This window comes from Caloenas nicobarica, chromosome 7 (genome assembly GCF_036013445.1).
Source record: "Caloenas nicobarica isolate bCalNic1 chromosome 7, bCalNic1.hap1, whole genome shotgun sequence".
Taxonomy (NCBI): domain Eukaryota; kingdom Metazoa; phylum Chordata; class Aves; order Columbiformes; family Columbidae; genus Caloenas; species Caloenas nicobarica.
In genome coordinates, this window is record NC_088251.1 from 8,469,261 (window position 1) to 8,496,769 (window position 27,509).

General features: G+C 36.0%; 1 protein-coding gene across 2 annotated transcripts in view; it reads right to left on the bottom strand.

The window, feature by feature from the left end:
* Positions 1 to 27,509, bottom strand: part of ATRNL1 (attractin like 1) — a 491,115-nt gene that overhangs the window by 314,045 nt on the left and 149,561 nt on the right. For both annotated transcript variants that reach the window (XM_065639123.1, XM_065639122.1), the window contains exon 21: positions 389 to 441. In XM_065639123.1, coding sequence (XP_065495195.1) covers positions 389 to 441 — 53 coding nt within the window. The remainder of the gene's footprint in view (positions 1 to 388; positions 442 to 27,509) is intronic.

The following is a 27,509-nucleotide window of genomic DNA, read 5'->3' on the forward strand; positions in this document are numbered from 1 at the left end:
GGAGGCAGACTGGCTAAATCACTCTGTCCCCATAGGCTGCTGTTCAGCCTCTTTGTATTTCCCCACCACAAATTCTATCTTTTAAACAATAACACAGTTACTTATTCCTTTTGTCCACATATGTTGACATACAGAGAACATCCCAATGGCTTAGTCAGTCCCTCTAACACAGGCATAAGCAATCAACTTTTAGTAGACTTTAATTTGCATTCTTGTGGACAAATCAACAGAGAATCCCAGTAGGGCTTTTTATTTTTCAGTCAAAATATCAATATGCCCGGCTTTAGGAGATCTTAAGAAAAATATTTTGGTTTTCCAAGGAAATTAAATTATCACATAATACGTAAACAGCTTTTAATCACTGAATATTAAAAACATAGGTACTCACAGTAGCACGTTCCCCTAAGCGGATTTCCAAGATACCTATTTTCAGAGTCACAGCTGCAGGGGGAGAAAAAAAAGACAAAACCAAACATTCCCATTAAACACAGTATAGTTTTAAGAAAAATGCAGCTAGAATATTTATTCCAAATAGTATGAGTTTCATTAACAATGGCACAAATACATGAAAATATAAAGTATTTTATATAGTTCTTAATTAGGATGTGCTACTATCAGAGGCACCTCTCCTTATAAATGAAACCCAGAGTGACTTGGGCTCTTGAATAAGGAATTTCAGTCACATGCATAAAGCCACTGCCTACTGTAGGACTTGCAGTAGGTTGTGGGTCTCCATTACTGAACAACAGAGAGACAGGCAGGGAGACCAAGCACTCGATCTCTCATTCTCCAGGTCACCTCAGCAATAGCTGTCTCCCTGGGTGGGTTTTGATCTGGCCCTCTTCAAGACAACAGCTGATCATCCATCAGGATGATCATCCACCCATCAACTGGAGAAGACATTCCCAAATATGTCTCCCTCCAACATGCACAGTCCTAAAACAGCACAAGACCAGGCTTTGCACCCTCAGACACCTTCCACACCTCTTCATGCCATCCCTTCAGTAACAGAACATACATTCTCCATTTTCTAGCCACACAAACACCACTCTGGTGGGCTGCAATTCATCCTTCATATTATTTCCAACTCTTAAAATGAAAAAAGACCTCAACAACAACAAAAACCCCCAAACCCACAAAATACTCCTAAGCATAAAATAATGATTACATTTTCACAGCATCAGAGGACCTCGAGGTGACTCAAAGCCATGCTGTCTCCTCTAGAAAGGCACGTCCTAAGCTGTGTAGCTTCAACTAGACCATGGGAACGGGCTCTGGGGACACAAATTGCAGCCACATACATAGACCTGTAAGCACAGCAGTGTCTCAGCTACTCAACTTCAGAGGCAACTGCTTCTCTTTGCTGAACACCTAAGGCACTAGGTGAAATTTAGACTGAATACAATGTACTGTTGCTGCTGACGTGTGCATGATAAGAGCCAGAGAAATATCTTTCTTGTTGGTAAGATATAAAGTTATTTTCATATACATTAAATATTCTACAGAATTTTGCAGTGATCAAGTGGAGTTATATAACATTCCTCTAAAAAAGCCAAGTACCTTAATAGAAAATTATTGTTATGCTTTCGGTTTTCTTGGCTATTCCACAGAAGTCTTTGGCAAGATTATAATTTCCTATTAAATATACAGAATAACACATAAAACAAAGAGAAAGTTTAGCACTACCTATTAAATTCCATATAAATATTTTTCCCAGAGGAAATCTGGATCATTCAATTGCTTGGACCACCTTTCCATTACTTCTTTCTTAGAAACTTAAATCGCAAGGAGATTTTTTGGTGTTATTTTATTTGTAAGTAACATTAAAAAACCTTTTAACTTGCATGTCATATCATTTGATAAGTTGCAGACTACAGAATGTTTGTATTTCTGTTGGTCTCTTCTATAGTTTCCAACTACAGTTTCCTTGCCCACTCCTGCTCTTTGAAGGGTCAGCTAAACAAAAATTCAATTTTTTTTTTTCATATAGAAAGCTTTTGCTTAAACTCAAGAAACCAAAAAACCATACGCTTCAAGTCAAAGTGCAGCACACAACTCATGGTCCTGACCACACAGACATTCTCGCCCTACCATCCTTTCCACAGAATTTAGAAGAGGGATTGATGCTGAAATATCTCTTGCATGCACACACTTAGAAAGGAAAGAAGAAAATAACCTCAAGTAATAATTTTGGTCTGTCTGACGTGCATTTTTCTAAACATCACAAGATAACTAAATTCTTGAAAGAACAGCTCACTACTTAAACAGATTACTCCTGTACAAAATAGACTCGTGTCTGAAAGCGTCTTTAGGTTGACAATTCTGAAGAAAGAGCTAAGGGAAAAGGATCATTTTTGAATGAAGAGTTTAAAAGAATTTTCTTTTATTTCCTTGTAAGACTGTCAAACAAATGAGACAGTATATCATCTAACAAATTATAACAACATGACAGAGATTATCGTAAGAGAAATTTTTTCTTCCTTCTGAATTGTTTCAAAGGCAAAGTAGAATATTAAATGCAGGTAGTCTTCAGAATATGCTGAGCTTTTATACCACAAGACAAAAACATATTTTATACAAATAACTGTGTATTCAGAGTTTGAGGAAGAAGGCAAGAAACCTACCCTGCTGCTCACTGATAATAGCACTAATCTATGTATAACATGGAAGAGGAACATCCCAACCACCACCAAGAATAAGCTCTACAACCTTCCATCAGGAGAGACTAAACAAATTCTGCTGTAAACTCTTCCCATCCACAGCACTCACCTGTGGTGATCTGACCCAGGGTCTAAAAGAAGCTTAGTTGGCCCCAACACAAAACCAAACTTTAAAATAAAAGAAAAAAAATCCGGAAAATCTTTATGAAAAGGAAAGCTGTTTCCATACAGCTTCCTTACTCCATTCAGCTACCCTTCTAATCACATGAAACCATCTCCCATGGATCAATAATTACCAGAACCCAGGCATTTTCAGCATCACATCTACCTTTCTGGCATTTACATTGTTATTTATATTACAGAAATAACACAAGAATACATAAAATAAAAATATATATAAAATCTGTCGAATGCACTACAGGTTTCACCGCTTAAAAGAACACACAAAAGAATACTTAATACAAAAATTACTAGGCACGGAATATTTTGCAATATACGAGTATTCGTAAGTATTCATTCAAATCCAAATAATTACTAATTCCCTGCCAATTATAGAAGTGACCTTCAAGAATCTTGAAAAGAAAAAGGCAATGCGATTTTATAGCCATCCATTTCAGTTGTTTCAGCATAATGCATGATGAAATGATAAAATATGCATAACATAATAGAAAAAAAACAGTGAATTACACCACAGCGAAGTGTTTTGATATATTATCATATATATTATACTTTCTGTATTGGGAGCCCCACAAAAAGACATTGAACTCAAGGAGACAGTGATCTTGGGCAATGCATGTCTGATGTGCTGGTCCTTGTTCGTCAGGCTGGAGAAGCCCGTCCTGAGCAGGAGCAGTCGCTGCCAGGAAGGTGCTGGAAGGCCCCATGCCAGCTCTTGTCACAGACAACCTTCCAGCTTGTTGGGGGGGAATGTATGATTTTGCTTTTGCACAAAATAAAAGGCAGCATGGTATGGGAGGGAAGAGGAACTTCTCCACGGATGGGATGCATAGAGCACACCAGGAGAAAATCCACACTGGGTCTATCCCATGCTGCATGGACCTCGGGCTCCCAGCAACCAAAGAGGCATAAGATTTACCTGCTGTTTGTATTCCTCTTTTTATTCCATCTCATTAGAACAGCTAGTTTTTTATGCCATTTGTTGCCAGTCCTTATCAAGATACAGAAAGAACCCTGCACCACCTCTCTTACACTTCCTCCTCTGTCCCCTGGTACAGAACACGTTCATAATGTGTATTAGGAACAGCAGGAGGTGGAGTTCTTACTAGTTAGGGCAGCCTACTTCAATTTAAATGAAAGATGCTGTTTAAACACTTAGTGGAGTGAAAAGATGAAACTAATAGGATTAGGAATACATCTAAGATTATTCACGTGAGCATGTATGCTAGGTTCTGAATAAATTTAGTTTTACCTTTTCATCCTATCCTATTTCATTAAGTATATGTATTGCTCTGCATTAGTCACTAATTATGCTTCCAATTACAAAATTTTCTATTCGCTGAATTATTTCCTTATGAGCTTTACTCACTGCAGTAATTTTTGTACCTCTTCCAAAAGCCAGCACACATTTGACCATATGTGAAGCATAATATATGCCTCGTATCTGTGAAATGGGAGCTACACTCGTTATTTTATGTGCCATAGGGCTATGATCATTTGCTTTAAGTGGTAATAATGAATGAGCTGTTCCACTCTGGCATGTCTCCAAAGACACAGCTCCCATTTACATGGACAAATGGAGGAAGGCTCTTACCAGGTTACGTACAAGTTCTACAGTTTGTTCCAATACAAAAGTATTCAATTCATCAAGCTCACTGACCTGCTGATGGCCTGCTATTAGGAGTTATTCCCCAACCTCTCTCTCAATTATTCTTTCAAAACTGAACCACTTTATTTTACTTTCTTTTTTTTTCCTGTCTGTATTTCCTGGTAGTTCAAAATAAACGTTATGGACAAATGCATTAAAAAAACAATTCTCATGTTTATGACCAAGTGATTGATAATTTCTGGCTTTCTCTTTAAATACCATAAATGTATCCAAGAGTATATGTTTAAATCAATATTCACAGGGGTTTTATTTAATGAATGGAAGGCTTTTTTTGTAAGACAGAGCGTACAAATGACCTTGTGTTGAAGCTTAGCAACTTGTATGATCTTGTGCACTATATCTACGTCTTCCAACCTAAAGAAAGCTAAGGAACTGGCAGTAGAGGAACATATGTCTAATTTTATTGTGCTTACTGGTACCTCCCTTAAGAAAGGGTATACCTTCAAGCTCGTCACCTGAACTGTAAGAATATAACATCAACCTAGATCTACACCTTTCTAGACTAGTGATTTGATCAGCTGGAAACCTTCTGGTAACAGTTCATGTAAGCTTTCATCATGAAGGTAGGATTTTCTGCTGTTCTGCTGCCACCACTAATTGGTAAACCTTTCCTTTCAATTAAAAGTGAAGCAAAAAAAGAGGAACAGGGGAAGAATAACCTAAGTAGATCGGGTGTTTCCTCTAGTTGAGTTTGTCTCTAATGCCAAACTCTCAAGACGACAAAAATGTACGTCAGACCACTCTAAAAGACAGTATTTTATTCAACTGATTCCCTGCTGAGGCAACTGTATCTTGTTCTGGCCCAGGCTCAAGCTTGCCAACTATACTGAGTAGAGATTTATGATCCTTATCTCACATTTTGTCCGTCAGAATATGAGATTAGTAATACGTGCAAATTAACACAGGCCACTTCCAAAGAGTCTGGGGAAAAGCCGTGATCTTTCTGATCTGCAGCTGGTCATAGACAGGTCTGGGATTTTGCTTGAGTTCTCAGCATTTCATCTACAAGAGGTTTCTGAAAAATAAAGGCTAATGGCCTTAGTAGACTATTCCTGAGCCCTGAGCAGTGGCTTGCCCCAGCTTTTAGATAGGTAAGAATATCTTCTAGGATGACTGTTCAACTTTTACTCATCTTTTACTCTGTTCTAGCCTTTACTTCTCATTCTGTCCCCTATGTAGCCAGTGGTCTTGGTCTTTCTGTCCTCCTTCACTGATTCCTGCTTCTGATCTACTTCTTCCAGTTTCTGATCTTGTAGGGCATTCCTGATACCACAGCTATATGATGCTATGGGGTTTTTGAATAGTGGAATACTATTTAATATAATTTGGTTATCGGCAACGCATCGTAACCAAAGTTCAAACAGCTTTTGTAAAGCCAAACTTAGGCTTCTCTAGTCATATAGTTGGTCCTGTGGCATCATAAGTGGACTATGAAGCATTACTACATACTACTACATATTACTACATCCCCAGCATTAAAAATACGCCCATGGTGCTGTGACTACAGCTTTTGCAGATAATTAAATACAGCTGACAAACCTTTAATAATAACAATGTAGTAACACAAGCTCAGCAGAGATTCACACATGGGTATTAACCCTGCTTGTTGGGTACCCATTCTGGAAAGTCATGCAAGACTTCATATTCAAAAAGTACCTGTCCAGCAATGAGAAAATTAGCCAAAGTATGTGCTTAACTGTAGTCAATAACTGTAACTGGCTGCAATTCATAACATTTTGGAGTGATGCATAGAAACTGCAGATTTTCAGCTCAAGAGTGGTGGATCACGGATGAAAGCACCAGCCTCAGCTGTTCATGGGTTACTAACTGGTCCAGAACAGCGAGTGACTGACACCAAGAATCTCAATTCACACTTGTGCATAGATGCAAGAGAACAAAAATCCCCGGGTCTTGACTTAGGCCTGCTTGGTTTCAATAGCTTTTACACACAAGTACCAAAGAACGAGCACATCTTCTAACCATCAATACAGGCAAACAGATGTGCTCAATAGCAATGAACATGAGCGACCTCACAACCAGCAAAGTTTTCCTACATCAGCGTGTCTCATGTATTGGGAGTTCAAGCATGTTTAAAAGATTCAGAAGTGGCATCATTCTTCCACAGAAGTACTAAGAATCCTGCAGTGAAATACACAAACTAATAATATAAAAATGCAAATATATCCGTCATAGTTAAGGGTCTCCTTCTTGACCGTACTGACATTGCACTACATTGTCCCAATCTTTTTCAGTAACACTGAATTATGTGAATAGTTCTCTCAAATTTTTTTTAAGCTACAACAAAGCATCTTTGGTTCTAATGCAAAATTTGGACACTTTCACTTCTCTCAGTGCCAAGATCCTTCCAGTCATGAGCAATCTCAGATATAAAGAATTATCAGCCTACCTCTTGAGATAATGATAACCTAAAAGGGTGAAAGGTACCTCAGATTTATGTTTCCAGTTAGGACTTTTTAATAATGTAGGGAAATGATTTATTTGTGGGTGTTTTTTCTTGTAAGTCCACATAAGAATGTCTTGAGACGATGTTTTCTCTGCAGATTAATTTGTCTCTTCATCTAATGAAAAAGGCCTATGCCAACAATACTTTTTTTTTCTTTTTTTTTAAATCTCAGCTGATCTCACCAAAAGAAAAACTAAAACATTTTCGCTTCCTAAGTGCATCTTTCATTTCCAGATTTTCCTCATGCTATTCAAACCCTTCTTCCCTGCAAGATCAAGAATAATATTATAGGGGTTTCATACACTCTTTGAAGTAATGCTGTTTCAAATCACTGAATGTATTGTACTACTGGAGAAAAAAAAACCAACTTTCAAAGAGGTGACAAACATCGCATATTTATATAATTAAGATAAATTAGTTAAGAGATATAATAAGATTTTCTAATCAACTCGAGATTATCCTCTCACCACTTCTTCTATACAAGGATGAAGTAACCTATAGCCATCATTTAGAACAATCTGGACAAAAAAATATCTTTGTAAATCTCCATTAATCAGACTGAATGGATTTCATGTGCCAATGATTCAATGCTGCTTTCTCTGAACCACGAAATCTCATGTCTGTGGCCTTATCCTCTACCTCTGGCACTCTCCTTTTTCTATGAATGACCATGTTTTTGGCAGTGACGCACACAAACTTCTACATGTGTAAAAGGGTGAACTTGGAAAAGTAGAATTCCTGCCTAGCAGAACTCTTCTTTCAAAACAGCGAAGGAGGAATACATATATTTCTTCTCCTGCATTTTGACCTATTTCAGAATTTCTCCAGCCCTTAGAAAGTAAATGTTAGAAATATCATCAACAGCTCGAAATAAGACACTATTTTTACACTGAACTGAACCATATCTCCAAGAAATATTAGCATAGTTTTCTCAACTATTTCACTTCTTTCAGCTAGAAAAAAACTGAAGCAGCAATGGGAAAACAATCATCCACCGTTTATGAATACTTATTACTGCTTGAAGCGAAACGCAGCTCCTCCTAAATTTTTACTTTGCGAAAATCAGTGAACAGTTCACAAAATTTACATGCGTTTTGTTATTTTAAAAGATTTAAAAAAAAAAAAAAAAAATCAATGAAAAGTTAACAACAGTATTCATAAATCTGCATCCCTAAGCATAAGTAGTTTGTAAACAGTTTCTTTTGCAATTCTTTTAAATATAAAGTTCTCCTCAGTGGAACACTGATTTTATTTTCACTAAGATTTAATGAAAAGAATATTCATAAAACCATGGAAACAAGAGGCATAGCTCTTTAGCTAAAATGACTAAATTTCTTCATTTTTCAAAATCTTGCTGTTCAAATAGCACTGTTAATTGCATTTCAAAAATCATGTTCATAGGTATTAACTCTTCTGCCAGTAATTTCAAAATGAAAAAGATGTACTTAAAACAAACAGGAAGGGCATTAAAAAAAAACAATTTTCATGCAATCATCTCTCATGCTATTCATTGCTCCTGATGTTCTCAGAGTTTCCAAGGCTGTTTGTATATTTTTGTTATTTAGAAACAAGTCCTCAAAAGCAGAAGAGAGAGCTTTGCAGCAACATTAAATATTCTGACAGGCCCTGACAGTCAGAGTGAATGTATTGTAAATGTCCACAGCAATTAGACTGTAATATATATAATGCAACTGGCAAGGTATCATTCTTACTTTCAGGAGGCCAAAACTCTAGCTATTGCATGATACTTTCAAATTACTTTCAATATTCCTAGATGACTGAGGAGTTTCTATCTAGATATTCAGAAAGCATATTCAGAATATTGACTTAGCATACTTATTTCATGTGGCATTTACAGAAATTGTCAGAGAATCATACCTCCTCCTTGAACAACAACGGGTGGTGAGCTCACCTCCAAAAACACACAAGTGACCCATGGGAGAGTGATGATTTTAATCCAAATATGGAGGCAAGGCAGCTTGCAGACTCCTGGCTTCCTTCTTGTCCTTCTGGTCTTTAAAACTACAATTTTGTCCTTCAGACCATTCCAGCACCTATAAATCTATCCCATATATCCTGACAAGTTCTTTTCCTGAGCTTTCTCCACCCCCCAACATGGCAACATCCATCATATTCATGCCTTATTGCCTACCACTGTTCCATCATAACCACATCTGGCGTCTTTTTAAGTCATTTTTAATATCTAGGATATCAACCCCATCTAGCCTCTTTTTAAGTCATTTTTAATATCTAGGATATCAACCCCATCTAGCCTGCACCAGCATTTATTTTACTTTGTTAAAAAAGATACCAATCCAAGAGATACAGAAATATCTATGAAAAACAGAACATATAAAAGAGTATAGATGGTTGAAGAAAGTGTGAAGATAAATAAACACGTGCGCTTTATTCTGATTCCTCTCCTGTGAAGAGCTCCAATCTCCATTAGTCCATTATAGCACATAATCTCATTAATTTCCTGGAGCAGAGATGCCACTGATACTTCTGTATGAAGTGCCAAATAAGTGGAAATATATGTTACTGTCTATGTTGCAACAACAATACTATATCTGCCAACACTTCCAGTCTTGGCTGACTCCCCTCAAAAAGTTATCTGCCCTTCAAGAAGAACACTTTAAAACAAAGGCTGTAAAAAAGGAATGAAAAGTTGACTAAAATGACACAATAGCCTCATAGCAGGGGACTGTGAAGTAATTCATAACAGGAGTCCTGGTCTGTCAGTCTTGATCCGTTCAAACCCTGTGTACGTTGGGTTTGACAGGCAGGTTGCAGGTACAACCATGGAAAGCAACGTTTGCTCCTGTGTGAGCACGGTGCAGAACAGACTTCACTCTGCGAGTAATCCCAACCACTTCCCAAAGGGCAATGCACAGAATGAAGCATTTTTTCAGAACAACAGGCACAAAATCTCACCATAAACAATGACAGAATAAGGAAAAAAAAAACTTTATAAGAGCTCTGGCGATATAACCTGCAATGGATGAGAAAATTCTTATATCCCAGCTGGAACTGTCTGGGAAAGCCAAAACCAACACTCCCCAAAATGCCATTTTATCATCCCAGTTGTGCACCTCAAAGATTCAATCCCTCTACAAAGAGGCTATAAGACAGCAGCTTTAGTTGGACTTCTGATTCGTAAGTGATCTCGTATATTTTGTAAACATCACACTACATGCTTGAACTAGTTATTGCTAGAATTACGTGAGATGTATGTATTAGACTAGGTAAAATCAGTTATTTTACAGGAAATAAGATGCTTTCTTTGCTCCCTGGGCTATGCCAATGGCGACAAACCTGTCCAAATATTTTTATAATTAACATGTTTCTAAGTACTCCACAACTTAGCACCTTTCCATAGGTATTCTGAGGAGACTGAGACATGTCTTCTTGATTTTTAAAAGCTTTCATTGCAAAATTTGGTATGTATTCTAAAAAAAAAACCCAAATACTGGCTACTGAACAAATAAATGGAATAATGATAACAGGTAAACTGTCAGAATGCGGTCCTAAAAAAACCCACCTGTTCACCTGAAATATGCTACTTCCAAAGGGCTGTGCTAAACAAAACAGCCATTCTTACAGTTGAAAACCTGAGAACTGATTATTATTTACTATTTTTTAACTGACTACTGTAGTAAAAATAGTTTCTTGCTAGCAATGAGCCCCACAGACATGCTTAGGATCAAAAACTTAAACTATTTATGTGACCGACCACTTCCCTCAGTGTGATAGCAAATTAAAAAAGTGCTACAACAGAATGCTTTACCACAACCCGAGGACTGACGAATGTGGTAGATTAAGAGCAGGGAAAGAAAAAAGAAAAAAAAAAAATCAGGATTACAGAGTACTGAAATTTACTTAACGAGGACATTTTGACGTCAAAAAAGAAATAAAGAGAACCCAAGAGGCATACAACAATCCTGTTTAGTAATCTAAACATACCGTAGAGGTGGGATATTACTGATGCAGAGACTGTGTGGGAACAGTTATGGCATAATCCCTTCACAAGTCTCTATTTCACCAGCCTTGAGCATTTCTATTTTCTATCCATCATTTTCTGTCTGTTGGTTTGCTTCTTAACTCGAGCCTGCATAGGATAATAGGCTACAATTACATTAACCGCCTTTCATCTCAGTTTGAATTAAATTTGTTCTGCGTGCCAGCATGAAAATCCATCCCAAGTCATTTTGCTTAAGTCAAAGAATAATAAACTCCTTCAGTCCAAGTATTTAGCCAATGGTTTTAATATTGTGAAATATTCAGATTTTTTTTAAGTGAAAGATAATCTCAAAATTGGTACTTAAGAGGAAAAACTCAGTTACAATACTTACCAGTAAAACATATATATTCTGTATTACTAAGGTGATTTTTAAATGATTTAAAATACAATCTTCTCTTCAATTTCTCTCACATTCCTAAGGTCTTTTTTCCCACTTGTTTTCATATCATTTTTCTAATTAATGCTATAATTTGTAACGTGACCCTCAACTTAGAAATGCAAAATATTTTAATGTCATTTGAAACACAATTCTGGTGACTGAAATTGTCCATCATGTCAGAAAAACAAACTACTTGTCACATTTTCCATAAATAAGAGAGAAATCAACTGAGAGCAGAGTGCAGAAATGCACTCTGAGCTGAATGCTCTTTTGGGAAGATGAGAGTGGGGAAAAAAAAAAATCCAAGAATTCACTCTATATTTATGTCATGTTTGCAGAACAACCTAATGCATTATAGCAAACATTCCACTCCTGGATGAAAACTAAAGGTTTAATTTTAAAATTCTCCAGCGACCATCAAAAGACAGGCTTAAAAAATGGCACTTTCTGTACAACAATTTTAAGCTTTCCATCTTCTCTCTCTCACTTTTGGTGACCTTTTGGATTTTTATTTTTAAAGAAAATATAACTGAAACAACCCCATGATTTCAGAGTGCTACTTCAAAAGTGGCTTTGGAGAAGCACCTTAAGCACCACATCATTTTTGAAATGGCAGAATATTTTATGAGCAATCTTGGATTCATTTCTTTGTTTACTATCAAGAAGAATGAGCACCATGCAGAAGACAAAATGACAAATTCACATAAACTACTCATAAGAAATATCCGAGAAGTCGAGTAAAATATTCTGTTTTAAAAACAAAATGTGCAGGTGTTCCTGCAAACCAAACCAAAAAAAAAGAAAAAAAAAAAAAAAAAAGGAAATTTCAGTAATTCAGCTTGGATTGTAGAAGAAAGAATTATAGTTTTCTGTAGGAACATTAAGGAATATTCATGACATCTACCTATGACTAAAATGTGCAGAAGAAAATGCTCACAAAACATGTTACCTGGTGGCTTTAATTACAGCTTGTTAATAGAACGTATGACAGTCTACTATATTACAAGCAGGCGGAAAACTAGATACCATATACTATTTAGAAACACATAAAGCTAGATATATCTGGTGTATAGCTTGATATATCCGCTATGGAGGAAGAAGATGTATCACACTAATATTTGGGTTCACACTAATATTAACTGGATTAATTTAATTTGAACTTCTATCACATTTATAACAAAGCAACACAAGCTACCACTTCTTTCATTATTTTTTCCCCAATGAAAGATCTACTGTTTGCTGAACATTCACTGTAATTCATTTTAAGGTCAGTACTTAAATGACATCCATGTTGCTGAAAATTTCGTATGATAGAAACATAATAAAGACAAGAGGTTTCTAGGTCGCAGAAATTAAGCGTCAAATGTAAAATCTGAGGACAGGTATAGAGTAAGCATGCGTTCAAATATTTCAATTAAAAGAATAAACATCTTGTGGCATAAGAATTAAGTCTCAAAACAACCTGCAATGTTATAACAACTTTTAGTGCACAGGAATACTTAAGAACATTGAGCAGATGATGAAAAATGGGCAGATACAATTCTACAAAACTGAGCACAGAGAAAGCTCTACTCAAAGCTTCTGAAGGGTAAATGTCAAACCATTTATTACATCACACAGTTAACCACTTTTCAAAAAAGCAACTATTTTCAAAAAAAAAAGCAGAACAAATGCAACAAACTAATGGTACAGAAAAGGTTTTGTTAAAGTCAATGACAAAATACAAGAGCATTAAGAAAAAAAGCATAATGAAGTTTTATCCTTTTTCTACCCTAAAAGCAAGGCTGGAAAATGCATTTGATTTTATACATGTCAGGGTGGTTTAAATACAACAGAAAAAGGTAAAAAAATCCTTAAGTACAATTCAGCAATAAATGCAAATTCTCTTAAAAAAATAATAAAAATAATAATGTGCATCTTCCCCATAGAATGTATTTAAAGCATTCCCACTCAGAATCTTAAAAGTCTTTTACTTTTATGTGGACGGCACTGAACAGCAGTAAAGTTGTTCATTTGTATTAGTGTGTTGTTATTTCTTTTATTCATAGAGGAGACGATCTTTCTGTTCAACATGTAGATTGATTTATGTATTTTTTCATTTCTTACAGTCATCATTTGTCACCTTCAACACTACCTTACCTCCAAAAACCTTACCTTTACCGAGTCTAGAAAACAACAAATAGAGAAAAGGAAAACAAATTAAGAGACGCAAAGTATTAAGAGTGGATGGGAACAACTTTGTGACTAGTTCTGTGAAATTCTTGCTGCTATTCTATACATGATAATTTACAATTATCCTCCCAAGAGCAGGAAAAAGCAAAAAGTAAAAGGAAACCATACATTCTCCAATTTGTAACAAAGAGGGGAAGTACAACCTCTTAAACTTAAGTAACAAGGTGTTATCGTGTAAATAAATATTTATCTGAATCAGGGCCCAAATCTGTGATTATGTCAAGACTATACGTAAGAAAGGATAAAATGACCTAAACAAGAACAGGATTAGAAAGTCATTTTGAAGCATCTGTTAAAAAGTAATTGCTGCCCTCATCTCCCTCCAGATCTCGTAAGAATTCATTTCCAGGCCAAATTTTTTTAAAAAACAAGTTAAACCTTCTTTCTGAAATCTGATTTATTAAATCTCCTTTAGCATATCTGACTGTTCCTTTACCTTTTAATTCCTGTCACTTCACTGTAAGCAGCCCAACAACTTTGCTTCCAGGACAGTGTGACAGTCCAGACACATTTCTTATGTTAGTTTGGCAATTTCACTGGTCTTCCTTTGGCCTCCTGCTGAAATTCAGTATTCCTAAATTTATCATTGCTCTGTGTAACAGTGAGTGAAAGAAAAGTGTTGTGGCAAATTTTCAGAACTGATTATAAGTTTGCTTTGATTCTAAATCAGACTCCTGTCACTATTTAAAGCAGCTTTTCTAGCCAAGTATTTACTTTGACTTCTAGTACTTTGTTCTTTCTCTAAATTGCTGAAAAATTCCTTTTCTCGTAATATAAAAATAATAGATGGAGATGGAGAACTAAAGCTGTAAATCAATCTTTCTGAAGTGATAATCTAACAAACCACTCAGGCTTCACTGTTGAAGTTTAGGATATCATCAGGGCTCTTAGATTGATTTATGCCTTTGTAATCAAGCTCGCCAGCCCCATTATCTAGTAAGCTAGATAAAGAATACCACTTCTCAATACATCCACAAAAAAAAAAAAAAAATTAGAGCACAAAGCATGCAAAGGTTATACAGCTCAATTTACATTTTATACTTTCTAAAGGTGATTCTTCAGTACAAAAGAAGAGGAGAATAAGGGAGCATTTCTAATATTAAGACATTATTATCTTTCAGCTGGTGACTACAGATAGGGTTGGTCCTACACTATTTGTTGATGTCCTCTCTGTTATCATTCCCCGAAAATACCTTGCATATGACAGAGTCATACTTTTCATGTCAAATTTTGTTAGTTTATATTATAAAAGGCAAAATTTAAAGATGCTTTTCAGCAATACTGTTTAACTTACTGCTTTTTCATATTTTGTTTATATCATTCACATGATAATCCAGGCTAAGAATGAAAAGGCAAAGAAAAAAGGCTGTTCATCTAAGCATGTATGCTTACATATGATCAGCCTGCGGAATACATTATATCAAGTATTCTATCTCTAGATTTGTAAACAGGAGTGAAACACATTCCTCTTAAATAGACAAATCTGCAGCAAGGAAGAATAATAATATAAGTGATCAACAGACCAGGACTTTATTCCATTTCTGAAACAAAATAGTTTTTATAGCCCCCTATTTTTCTTTATGTTACTTGTTAAACTATTATACAAACAGCCAACATTTTCTAAGCATCTCTTTAAAATGTTGCATGTAGTACCCCTATCTGCATAACAGAATAAAAAGAATCTCTAATTTTAGTTAGCCGATCATTAAAACTGAAGCTAGTGCTACAGAAAGTTTTTCTACCACTGCCTGTACTAGGGACATAGGAAGGATGAGATCAACAGAAGAGTGTAAGAAAACCTGCCTGACTTGAAGGTGTCTGCACATACAACTGCAGAAGAATGCAAGTTTGTTGTAAATGGAAGATTCCCCAAAGGGAGGGCTCTTGAAGCATCATTTAGCACTGTGTGATTGATGTGCTTAGTCCATATAATAATGAGCAGCTTCATGAAAAAAAGAAATAAGTAGTGCATTTCTCACTGCCATGTCTTAATACCAAAATATATTTCTTTGTTCTATCTATACATATCTTTAATCCTTTATGTGCAAACTTCTTTTAACACTTTCAGCAACTACTGTAACTGGCAACTAGTAACTGGCAACAAAGTTAAAAAAAAAAAATCTGTAAAGGTACACAATTGACTAAAAAAGAAAGCAGAAAATGGAAACAGCAGTAGGAATATGCATATTACTTCTATTAGAGACCATAAGAGGAAAAAAAGCAGTCTTTCCATCACCAGGAGATTGCTAACAAATACCGTCACCAGTACCCATGTGCCCTAGCATTTCCTTATTGCTGTGTAAAAACTGGTTTTAATTCCCCTTTCTTTGTGAGTAAAATGAATAAATATCACAAGGCAAAGCTGACAGATATAATCATTTCTATCAACAGTTTTCATCACAATGTATTATACTTTCATTTCTTTTACTTGTAAGATTTTGAAAATATATTTAAAGAAAACAGGACATGGTATTTTGTGCAAGTTGAGTACTGAGCCCTCCATATCAAGTAACATAAACAGGTACTATTTTAATTTCAACCTTAGGTATGTGTTGATAGCTTATAGAGAGGTATGAGCTATCACACTGGTATTTTCTTTTCCCACTGCTACCTATATACTTGTACTAGCTTAATGACAAATTGATTAAAGCAGATGTTTATTTCAACTCTAACAACCTTTGTGCCAATTACTAATTACCAAACTAATAGCCTATCAGATGTATATTATAAGCCCAAATCTATACTGCACAGTGGATAATATTTTATTTGAGGGTTAAGATTTGAGAACATGGAAACAATTTTAAAGAGCTGAGAAAAGCCAAAAGCACCGTAGATCTATTAAGATGAAATTAAGATTAACAGAATCTATTTTGTTAAATTCACAGTTCATTTCACTTAAAAAGAATCAAATGTTTGGATTACAATTAAAATTAAGCTTGTACACTGAAAATAAGGAAAACATGGATGTTCAGGACAGGTTTACCCTATAAAACTGCTTTCCCATGAAAGAAAAACTTACATGTAGATCCCTTCTCATTTCATAAGACAAAATATTTGCTTGGGCCTACTGTTTATCATCAACATATTCTTCCTGCTCTAAATATGCAAAATATTCTGTTACAGAGTATTTAAAGTCTAACAGTACATAATGAAATACCAGTTTTGCATATTTAAATCAATATATGTATTTAAATCCTAATGCTTTTTACAATATCACTCTACTCTCTTTAAACAGTCGTCCAAAACTCATTTCTGTTGCTAATCATTTAATGAAAATGGATCAATTCCCCCTTCCCTCTAATACAATACTTTAAAAAGTCTTGCTAGCTCCCCAGCACAGTGCCACCATAAATGATTCAGGGGAAAGAATTTCATGAAAGTTTTTTACTAGAATGTTTTTAAGCACTTCTACCAGAAAACATAAGTATCTATTTTACCCTTGGTAGAAACCACAGGAGAAAAGCGAAGCTGTACAAAGAAGATCATAAACAATAAATGCATCTCCAGATACAGTAATCAAAATGGTCTATCAGCATCTGCTACTTAACATCTCACATCGGTGCCCATTTGTAAGCAATGAGCAGTTGCATCGCGCTGGAGCAAGAAGCAGCTGGTTAATCCAAAGCGCTGGCGGAGGGTAGGAGCCAATGTGGCCAACACCAGCAGGACACCTCAGGATGGAGCTGCTTGGCCAACACAACAGTGGGGTTCCTGGGGAGCCAGGGGAGGGGAAGGTTTCTCAGAAATATTCAGAGTTTTCACTCCCTATCAGGTTCTTTGCCACGTGAACATTTGGGTGTATGGCTCCTAAAATCTGACAGACATTCTGCCTTATCTCCTGTTTAGCTTCTTGCTGTTGCTGTCATCACTGTCATGATTCAATATCATTCTAAGTATTTTTTCCAGTCACAGTTTTGGAAGTTTTGATTGATTCATCTTATCCTAAATTGAAAACTAATAAAAAGAACCTGTTTATGAAACACATCAAAACTGGTGGCTTTACATAACCAGAACTGTATTTTTTAAATACAGTTTTGATTTAGGAGACAACAACTCTGCTGTCAGCCCTTCTTTTGCCTTATTTCCCTTCTTCCTCCCTCTCCCTACAACTGACGAACTGCTTTTGTCTAAGATGCTGATATGGACTATGAGCAATGGCAAGGAAGGGGGCATGACAGCAAAATCTTGGGTTCTCCTCCTTGGCTCTTTTCCAGCACAAAAGACCGATCATGAGACACAAAATTTTGACAAGCCATTCTTAAGGCTGATGTGTATCTCACATACTAGTCAAGATCTCCTTAGAAAGACTAAAAAGTTAAAATCACTCTGATAGCATTGATTTCTCAAATGCTTCTATATACTAAAGCTAACCAGTGTTTTTGTTTCACGGAGGAAAAAATAATAATGTAACATTCTTTGTTCTAGATAAAAGGCCCATGAAAAACTCTACTAGCAACATTTGTTTTCTGGAAGATGCTGACCTTGAAAATGTTTTGTCCTCCAAAATGTTTTGTGGGAGTGTTCTCTCTTAAATCTTTGGAAAAAAAAAAATTGTCTGTAAATATTCCCCTTCCACAAAAGAAATATCACTTTCCTCCCTTCTGCTCCATAGTTAATTGTCCAAAGCTGGCTCCAGTACTAGTAGTCAGCAATAAAAATACTGATGCAGAAGGTTGTTACTATAACATAGCACACATTGAATTTAATCAGTTATGATATGGCAGTATATACTAGAATTTCTAAAAAGAGCTCCCTCAAATATCTCATTTTGTTAGTCACAACTCAGCTGAAGGGTTTTTTTCTGATGACAGCAGGATGAGTAGCCAGAAAAGCCAGCAATTACTTTCTTTTCCTTCTATAATGAGAACCTCTTTAACCAAAGCAGTGGGAAGTCCCAAACAACTTCATGCTCCACTGGAAATCTGTGTTATTTTTGCTCCCCTGCCTGCAGCAAATATTCTAACTTTTAAAAATTGAAGTGGGGGTTTGGGTTAGGAAGAGATGGAGGATTAAGCATTGTCGTCTTTGAGATTTAGGGGAAAAAAAAAAGCTCTCATTTTAACTGTTAAAAAAAAAAAATCTTCAGGAGTTAATTTTATGGCATAAAGCCTAAAACAAAAGATTTAACAGACTTCAAAGAAGGACAACTACCCAGAGAGAAGAATTCAACTGCACTGTCTCCTTAAGAGAGACACATTGGAACAAGAAGAGCATGAAAACTGAATGGATCAGATGCCAAATCCACAAAAAGACGTATGCGCTGCAACGCTTCTTATCTCACCACCAAATTGCTAGATGCCCAGTTGCTCAAGTTGAATTCCCAGATCCAAAAGGACCACCACAACTGCCCATACAGATAGCAGGTTGCAGTTAGATGCCCAAGGACAACACAGCTGGAGACCTTCTCAGCTACCTGCACTCTCACCTACCTGTGTTTTTTATGACTGGGACTTGCTGATCAAAACCATTTACTGGCCTAGGTGTGTACACAGTTTCTCTGGACAGAAATGGCTGGATCAAAATATTCACCAGGAAGGTGTGAGACACCACAGGACATCAGGCAGACAAGCTGTTACTATCTGAAAAAAGCTGGAATCTGACAGCAGATACAGTGAATAGTGAAGATGTAAAATGGTAAGGTCAGGCACACAGTGCCTGACTATACTGAGGCATGGAAGTTCATTAATAAGGAGTAGTAAGAAGTACTCTACTAAAGTAATTCGTAGATGTTATCCTATACATAACAATTTATGATCTGTGAGATTTTTTTATGGTTTCTGTGAACAAACGACATTTTATAATCCAACCACAGCAGCATGAAAAGAACAGAATAATTATATTAATGGTTAACAGAATTATCAACCATGATACTCAAGCTGGATGTATTTATGATTTGTGGAGACCCCAGCATCTTATCTGGACAGAAAGAATAAACTATGGGGATATTGGTTCATGCAGATTAGGAGAGAAAACTGGTTGGTAGAATTGCACGTTGGAAAGAAGGTGGTCTCCACTGTCAGCAACCTCCTACAAGGTTTTTCTGGAATCTGAACAACACTATGTTGGCTGCCGTACAAGAAACGCTCCAGTCTCCTTTTACACCTTCTCAAAGCAGCAGTGCCAAGAATCGGTGTTACTGCGTGCACCTCTCCCACTGGGCTGGTTGCATTATAAGAGGAGTTGTTTCATACTGATTTTTGGCTTATGTTACTTTTCATAAGCCTCAGCCTTGCTAGCTCGAAACTGCAGTTCTAGTCCTGGCCACAGAGAAGCAGTTGAGATGCCTTCGTGGCACACCCTAAAGGATGCAATGCAGCACAGCCCCCACATAATTTTCAAAAGCTTGACCTGGAGGGGGGGGAAAAAAAAAAAACAAATCTCAAATTGTAGGACTTAGCAACCTATTGTAAACCTGTCTGAGACTAAGGCAAAGCATTGTGCTAGACAGATATGTGCAATTCTGCTTTAAAGTTAGCCCAAGGCAAGTGCAAGCCAGCCAGAGCCACAAGGCCCTTTGCCCCCTCGTTAGCTGTACAGGAACAGCTTCAAAACCTCCCAAATGCTTTCTAAAAACAAGCACAGAAGAGAGAAGGCACAACTTTACTGGATAACAAAAAATCAGCCTCAATAACAAAGCAGGTTTATGGCAGTCATAACCTCACTTCCTCTCCTTTACCAGTAACTCTTGCACATGGTACAGGCTACCCCTGCTTCTCTTTTTTCTCTATGAGAGAAGCCATCAGCATCACTCCCACTCCTAAATTCATCCCAGTCCAGACTCAATACATACCTAATTAAAGGTAGAATAATCGTCTTCAGCTTCTATTTATCTTGAAATATTTATGGATCTATTTCAGGCCTAAAGAACTTGCAAACTTGTCTATTCTTGCCAGCTATGCTACTCTGTCATAACAAAAATAATACAAAAAACCATTACTTTACCTACACATCCTTAGACAATCAGGACCATAGCAACACTAGCACTTCTTATAAAAGTGGTTTGCTTTATAACAGACACGTCCTAAGCAGTGGAATTCAAAACAGGTCTCACTGGCTTGTCATCGGGGAAAGACTTGGGCAGGCTGTTCCACTGCCTCACTGATACATCCTGCACTAAAGAAAACAGATTATTCAAATGCCAATCACTGAATGGCGTGGCCATGGCACAGGAGGAACAATTTTTAAAAACAAAAGTATTTTGATTCACTTATTTTGAAAGAAAATCCAGCACCATATATTTTTCAAATAGGAAACAAAAAAAGATATTACTTAACTCTATATCCAGCACGAATACTAAGATAAACCAGTTGGGTACAAGAGACAGGCACACTGCTTGCATATCTATTTTACAGGCAAGAGTGTCTGGAAAGTTGTAAAGAAAGTCTGTTTTACTCTGCAGTTTGTATTTTCAGAGGTAGGCTGGAGAAGAAATAATGAATATAAAAAACCTCAGAGGACAAGTGAAGCCCAGTGGTTCTTATGTTCTGCTCTGTTGACTTTGCCAAACCAAAAGACATGCTTACATATGTGCATACAGTCAGCCATGGAAGAGCCTAACTTAGAAACCAAAAGCAAAATTACTTTATCCTTATCAAAGAGAAACCCTCACGCTCAAACTGTTCCCCATTTTCCAGACAATTAGTACTGAACTCAGAAAGATAAAAGGCATATTTCATCAGAACAGAACACCGAAGAAAATTAAATATGCCATTTTTAATGCATCTCTTGGCAAGAAGCATCCTGCTAACATAACTAGTTTTACATTGCAATATCAATATTGCAGCGTTCTCCAGTTTTAACACGTTCACAACTGGCCCACAATAAAATAACAATATACAAAGCTCTCAGCTAAGTGCTTGCAGCTGCTCCCTTTGCCACCAGCTCCTTCTCTTTTCTTCACCGAGAACACTGCCTTCTAGGAACAATACACGACATTCAAACTCCAGTTCTTCTCTATTTTTACGAAGTTGGACAATTTCCTGAATAAAATGTAATCCTTGCAAGTAACGATACTTCTGAAAAGTGTTGATTCACATTTACAGAGAGTCTGCAACTCTGAGAGATCCCAGAGAACCTCATGAACTTTACATATCACATACTGAAATACACCAAGAGGAGAGTGTGAGCCTACCACAGTATGAAAAAAAAAAAAAAAAAAAAAAATTTAAAAAAAATCAACAAAAAGGCTGACAGTGACACACAGTACTGCCAAAATCCATTTAAAAAAATACTGCACAAGGCCCATTGCAAATCACAAAGAGTGATTTTAATCTAAAATTTGGAGAAAAATAACATCTCAAATGTTTCAAGTGTGTTCTGAGGGTTTAAGCCATTACAGTGCATTTGGGTCATGTTCTGAAGATTTCCTATTAGATATATTGTTTAAATGAAAGCTGCAATTTAAGCAAATATGATTGATGCCAGAAACATGAACTAAAGAAAAAAAAAAACTATCTCAAGTTCTTGATAGATCTGGCAATAATTACTATATGTTGAGCAGAAAATTAGTACATTGGAAACATATATTTAATGTTGAAGCGGGAGTTTTATTTTATTGTTCTCCTCAGCAACCCAACAATCCAGGTCTCTGAGAAACAGCTGAGGGCTTGAACCTATCCTTACTGAAGCAAGCTACAATTTTACAGCAGTTAAATAAGAACAGAAGCAGTCACTAAACCCACCTTGATCTACATGCCAGATTTTCCTGGAATTCTCCTTGAAACTTCATAGCTAATGGAGAAAAATGCAGAGACTGTCAGAGTTCTCTGTTAAACAGAAAACTCAAGGACTGGATTCAGTGTGAACTAGAAAATATCTCATCACGTACAAGCAAATATGTAAAACTAACTGTGGAATAAGACTAATATTACAGAAAAAATGAAAACAAAATCTTGGGAAAAAAAAAGAAAAAAGTACAGTTTCGTCTAGTATTTTAAAACATTAAATATACTTTTTAACTTCACTTTGGAAAAATCACAGATCACCACAGTAACTAGTATTAAATGGTTTCTACCCTCTATCAGGAAAAAGTAGTTATTCAAAGAATAAGTTTTTTATTAATCCTCCATCAACTAGAATGTTCCTGGGTTGTGTTTGTTTGTTTGTTTGGGGTTTTTATGCATGTGTGTTTCTTTGATAAAGGAAACTCTAATGAAGTGAATTTGTTATATGATTGCTGTCAATTTTTCCCCTACCAGAGAGCAGAAAACAGAGCTCTGAGAAGAAACAACAGGGAAGAGATTTACCCGGCGACCTGCAAATAAAGCTGCGATGATATCATTAGAATGGTGGATTTGACTAATAAGCCAGTATATTTTTACCTGCTTTTCCATCTGGTAAGAGGAATTATACCATTCTGTGGAGGAGAATTATATAGAAGACAACAGCTGGATATTTTAAAATTTTTTTCTTATGTAAATCAGACTATCAATAAGTGCTTATTATTTATGCACAGATACTTACATTATTAAACAGCTTTTTAAAGCTTGCATACATTGAACATTTTACCAAATAACTAGGGTTTATTTTATAAATAAAATAGAATTTTGTCCACCTCTTCAGAAGAAATAACAGTACGGCTAAGAAATGAATAGTCTGAATATATATCAAAATTAAAATAAGCAAAACATTACTTTTTCATTCCAGAATACCATGGATCTATACATTTTATACTCTTGAATTTATCCTTCTTACAATTACATAAAATATACTACTAAATATTTTATTAAAAAAAAAAGGATTTTTTTCCCCAACATCTCATTTCCACCTAGGTGTTCTTCATTGCAGAAGTCTTGAAACCCAGTTTTTGCCCAGTTCTTACACAGTTTTCTGGTAGCTCTTCTTTTTACATACCACAGCAGACATTCTCAACGTTTTAATGTTTCCCAGGTAGGTAAAACAACTATTATTCCGATTTATGCCTGGGAAGTTACATACACTAACATGAGATCTAACCTGCCCGTCATTCAAAGATACAGTTTCAACACCAACAGGACAGGTCCAATCACCTAAACTCTGCCCCAGTGGAAAGTATTAAACAAGAGAGATTGATTTGCTTTACCCAAAACAGCAATGGCTGTAACTGGGAAGTACAGTGCCATAAATGTTACAGCACATCCATTAAAACTGACAATTTGAGAAAAAATCGCTATGAAACCCTATTTTCACCAAGTATTTGTAACCCTGTAACCTTTCCAGAAGCTCAGAATTTGTCCAGATTTACAAAGATTGACAAGGGATGACAAAAACTACAAATACATCTCCAGGGAAAAGCTGTCTCCTGGAAGAGCCCAGAAATACTAAAACTTGTCAATAAATGATTTAACTCCTCAGTTCTGTAATTTTCATATTTTTCTTCCTTGCAACCAGTAAAACTTCTCTCATTTAATATCAGAATTTGAACTTTTGAGAAGTCCCCTTAGCATACTCCTTACATTTCCATAGGCCTATTCCTGAAAATTTATCTATGTATATAATCCTGCATATTGATACACTGAAACCTGTGGAAACTAAGACATCTGTGAACAAAATTCTATGAGGAAATAAAATGAGCAGTCATCAAATCAAATATTACAGAAAATGAAATAAAATTACCTCAAAGTAATAGTTTTCACCCAGAAATATGTTTTAAGTCTATATGATCTTCCTGTTACTATCAAGGGCACATTTCATTATGAAATTAAGGGGGAAAAAGCCTAAGTATTTTTATTTGTATCTGGTTTTGTTGTTTTACAGGCTAGTTACTTCAAATAATCAAACCATTCTAATGTAAATGTGTGCTCAAAGCTGCATTAGAACACTAATTTTGATTTAAAATGCCACTGTGATTCATGCTATCCAATAGCACAATTCAGAAATCAATATAACTGAGAGATGGATAGACTAAAACAAATTCTAAATAAATATAAAAATAAGGGGAAAAAAAAAGGAAAAAATAAGATCCTCCATAAAAACACTAATAACTAGATCTTCTTATGCTGGGGGGGGGGGGGGGGGGGGAGGGGAATAAATAAATAAATAGTGTTGCAAAGTTTCCTTTATTTCCTAAAAACTCAGCCCCCAAGGCATGTTGTGTACTGCATGTGATGAGCAGATATAAAAGTATCAGGGAGGAAAAGACAGAGGGAGGGGGAGCAGGAGATAACATACAACCCTGCAGCTATGACTTTCTAATCAATAGGATTCTTGACAGGAATATAAATCTTACTTTCACATCGAACAGTAAGAGTTCAGAATTTTCACAGAAATCCTAATTTTAGAAATCACAGGGTTATAGGTTTGCTGCTGAGACTGCACAACAGCCTATCTAATGGGTGAAAAAAAAAAAATATCCAGAACTATGGAGAACAGTATTCACACTTTGAATCAAATTCCAGATAATTCATGCAGAGTATAATCAAGCAATAAAAACAAGTAATGCATTTAGCTGATTTAAAATAATACTTCATCTTCTAGATAACTACTGTGTATGTATATGACAATACGATACTTTCAATGCAGGTTTTGAGTGTAAGGAGAATTTCTACAGAGAAAATAGTTTCCTATTTTTTCAAACATAATACAAATCTGATCAAGTTCACATTCTTCATATGAAGTTTACAAATTAGATGGCAGTATGGGACTGGATTCAGTGATTCAGGAATGACCTATTTTTTTATATTCTTCATCTCCTGATGTTTTAAAGGACATAATTAAAAAACATTTAACTGAAACTTCCATACGTGAATGGATCACTCTTGCAAACCAAGCATCAGAGTAAAATGACAAACCACAAGTGTTTCATCTGATGACAAAACTCTAAATCTGTGGTTACCAGCTTTGCTCACTATATCCAGTGATCTTAACAATGAGTCTCTAGTACTGAAATTTTATCCTAGATAGTCTGCTTATATGTTCAAAGTGTCTCTAAGTGGAAGTGGTCTCTTTCTACATGTGCGTCAAACTAGACAGTCTAAATAATTTTTTAATTGTTATTTTAAAGACCAGAGCTAGGAAAGGACTTAAGAGCAAACACTCAATTTTTATGCTAATATTTGTGTCTATGAACCCAGCAGATGTGAAGCTCACAATCTGAAATGCAAGCACAGCCAAAAACAATTTAAAAGTGGCTGCTCTGCAGAGTTTATTTCATCCAAAAGAAAGCATTTGGAATACTAAATGCTTTAACACCAGAGCTTGCCCTGTATTAAATGTGAGTAAACCAGGGATTTTCAGTCTGAAACTGTAATTTAAATTTACTCTGGAAAAGTTAAAATTCAAATCCCCATTTCCTCCATTTTCTGGTATTGCTGTAACTCTTGAGTAGGACAGGAAAATCCACCACCAGAACAACTTTTTCTCTTTCAGTTCAGGCAAACGGAATAAAAGATCCTTTAATGACAGACAAACTCAGGACAGCAGAGTGACACAGCCAAGCAGCACAGTCAACCATGTGAGACAAAAGTTCCAAGTCAGGGCAGAGAAAACGATGATGAAACAGACACAAGACAAAGGAAAACCAATAGTGAAATAGGCATGTGAGGTACAGACTGGGGAACAGGTCTGTGCAGACTGCCTTACGCTGAACGGTTGTTGGTAGAAGATTGGAGGTATGAGCAAAGAAACAGTTTCCTGTAGTTTGAGTGTTACAATGCACAGATGAGTAGATCTCTTTTTTTTTTTCCCCATTCTTTGTAGATAGGTATTATAGAATGGCATCAACATGTGTCCATACTGCACGCCGGTAATCAAACCACTCATTGGCATCTAGAACTCATTAAGTGTTCGGACACAGAAAAAGGAAAAAATAACTTCTCAGTGAAGACTTAATTCAGCGTTTAAAGATATTATCACCCTTGAGCTTTTGTCATGATAAAAATTCATCATTTAGTCCTAACCTTGGTTTCCCATCTCGTCCTGAGAGTCCCCAGTTAGCTACACAAAAAGTTCCAGGGGTACCACTGCAGCAGCACACCCGCCAGCACAGCTTTCTCACCAATACACACATCACCTCTGCAACAGATATTTTTCTTTCTGGACTATTTCTCAAGCAAAGCATTAAGGGGAGGATTCCAGCCAGTTCATTAAGTGCAAAGATGAATCCACAAATCCAGTGAAAGAATATGCCCCGTGGCAAGCAGATCACCACCTTCTGGCACCTCTCTCTGCTGGAGAGGAACAAGCTGTATTTATGTCTTTTCCCCAGTTCCCACCGACATTGCTAAGACAATTCTGGAGCCAGATACTATTTAAAATAAATATAATTGTGAAAGGAATAAGGTTCCTATTAGATAGGGCAGGATAGAATAAACTGAAAGAAACAACTTCGAATATGTCTATTCATAGTTAACTTTAACATGTAATTTCTCCTACTTGACAAGTTATTCCAGCAGTTCTTTCTTCTTAGTCCACCCAGTTGTTATGCGCTATGTTAAGTTGCAAGCTCTTCCTCTAAACAAACACAATAGGCTATTCCAGTAAAAACATGACGCACTAATTGTACTTTCCAGGACAGGGCTCCTCCACTCTATATTTAATATGGGAAAATATCTAAAACACTGTGCACCTTAATATGTTTCCAAACCTCTCAAAATCTAATCACTGTAGCTTCTGATCAAGATATATGACAAATGTACTCAATATAATTACCAATTTCACAGATATTTTTAACTTACAATAGGTTTAAAAAATACTGAATAAAAAAGACAAGTATAGGTATTATAAATTCTCCAGTTACTTCTTTTTACAGGATACTTTTTAATCTGTAGTGTCTGCAAAGTACTCCTTATATCTGTGATATGATTCTTTGGCAAAAGACTAAATAATATTGACATTTCCAAAGAAACATAGGTAATATAACACTAGATGCATCACTAAAACATTGCCTGGTCAATCACAAAATCCAAAAACAAAAGCAAAATACAGAAAGC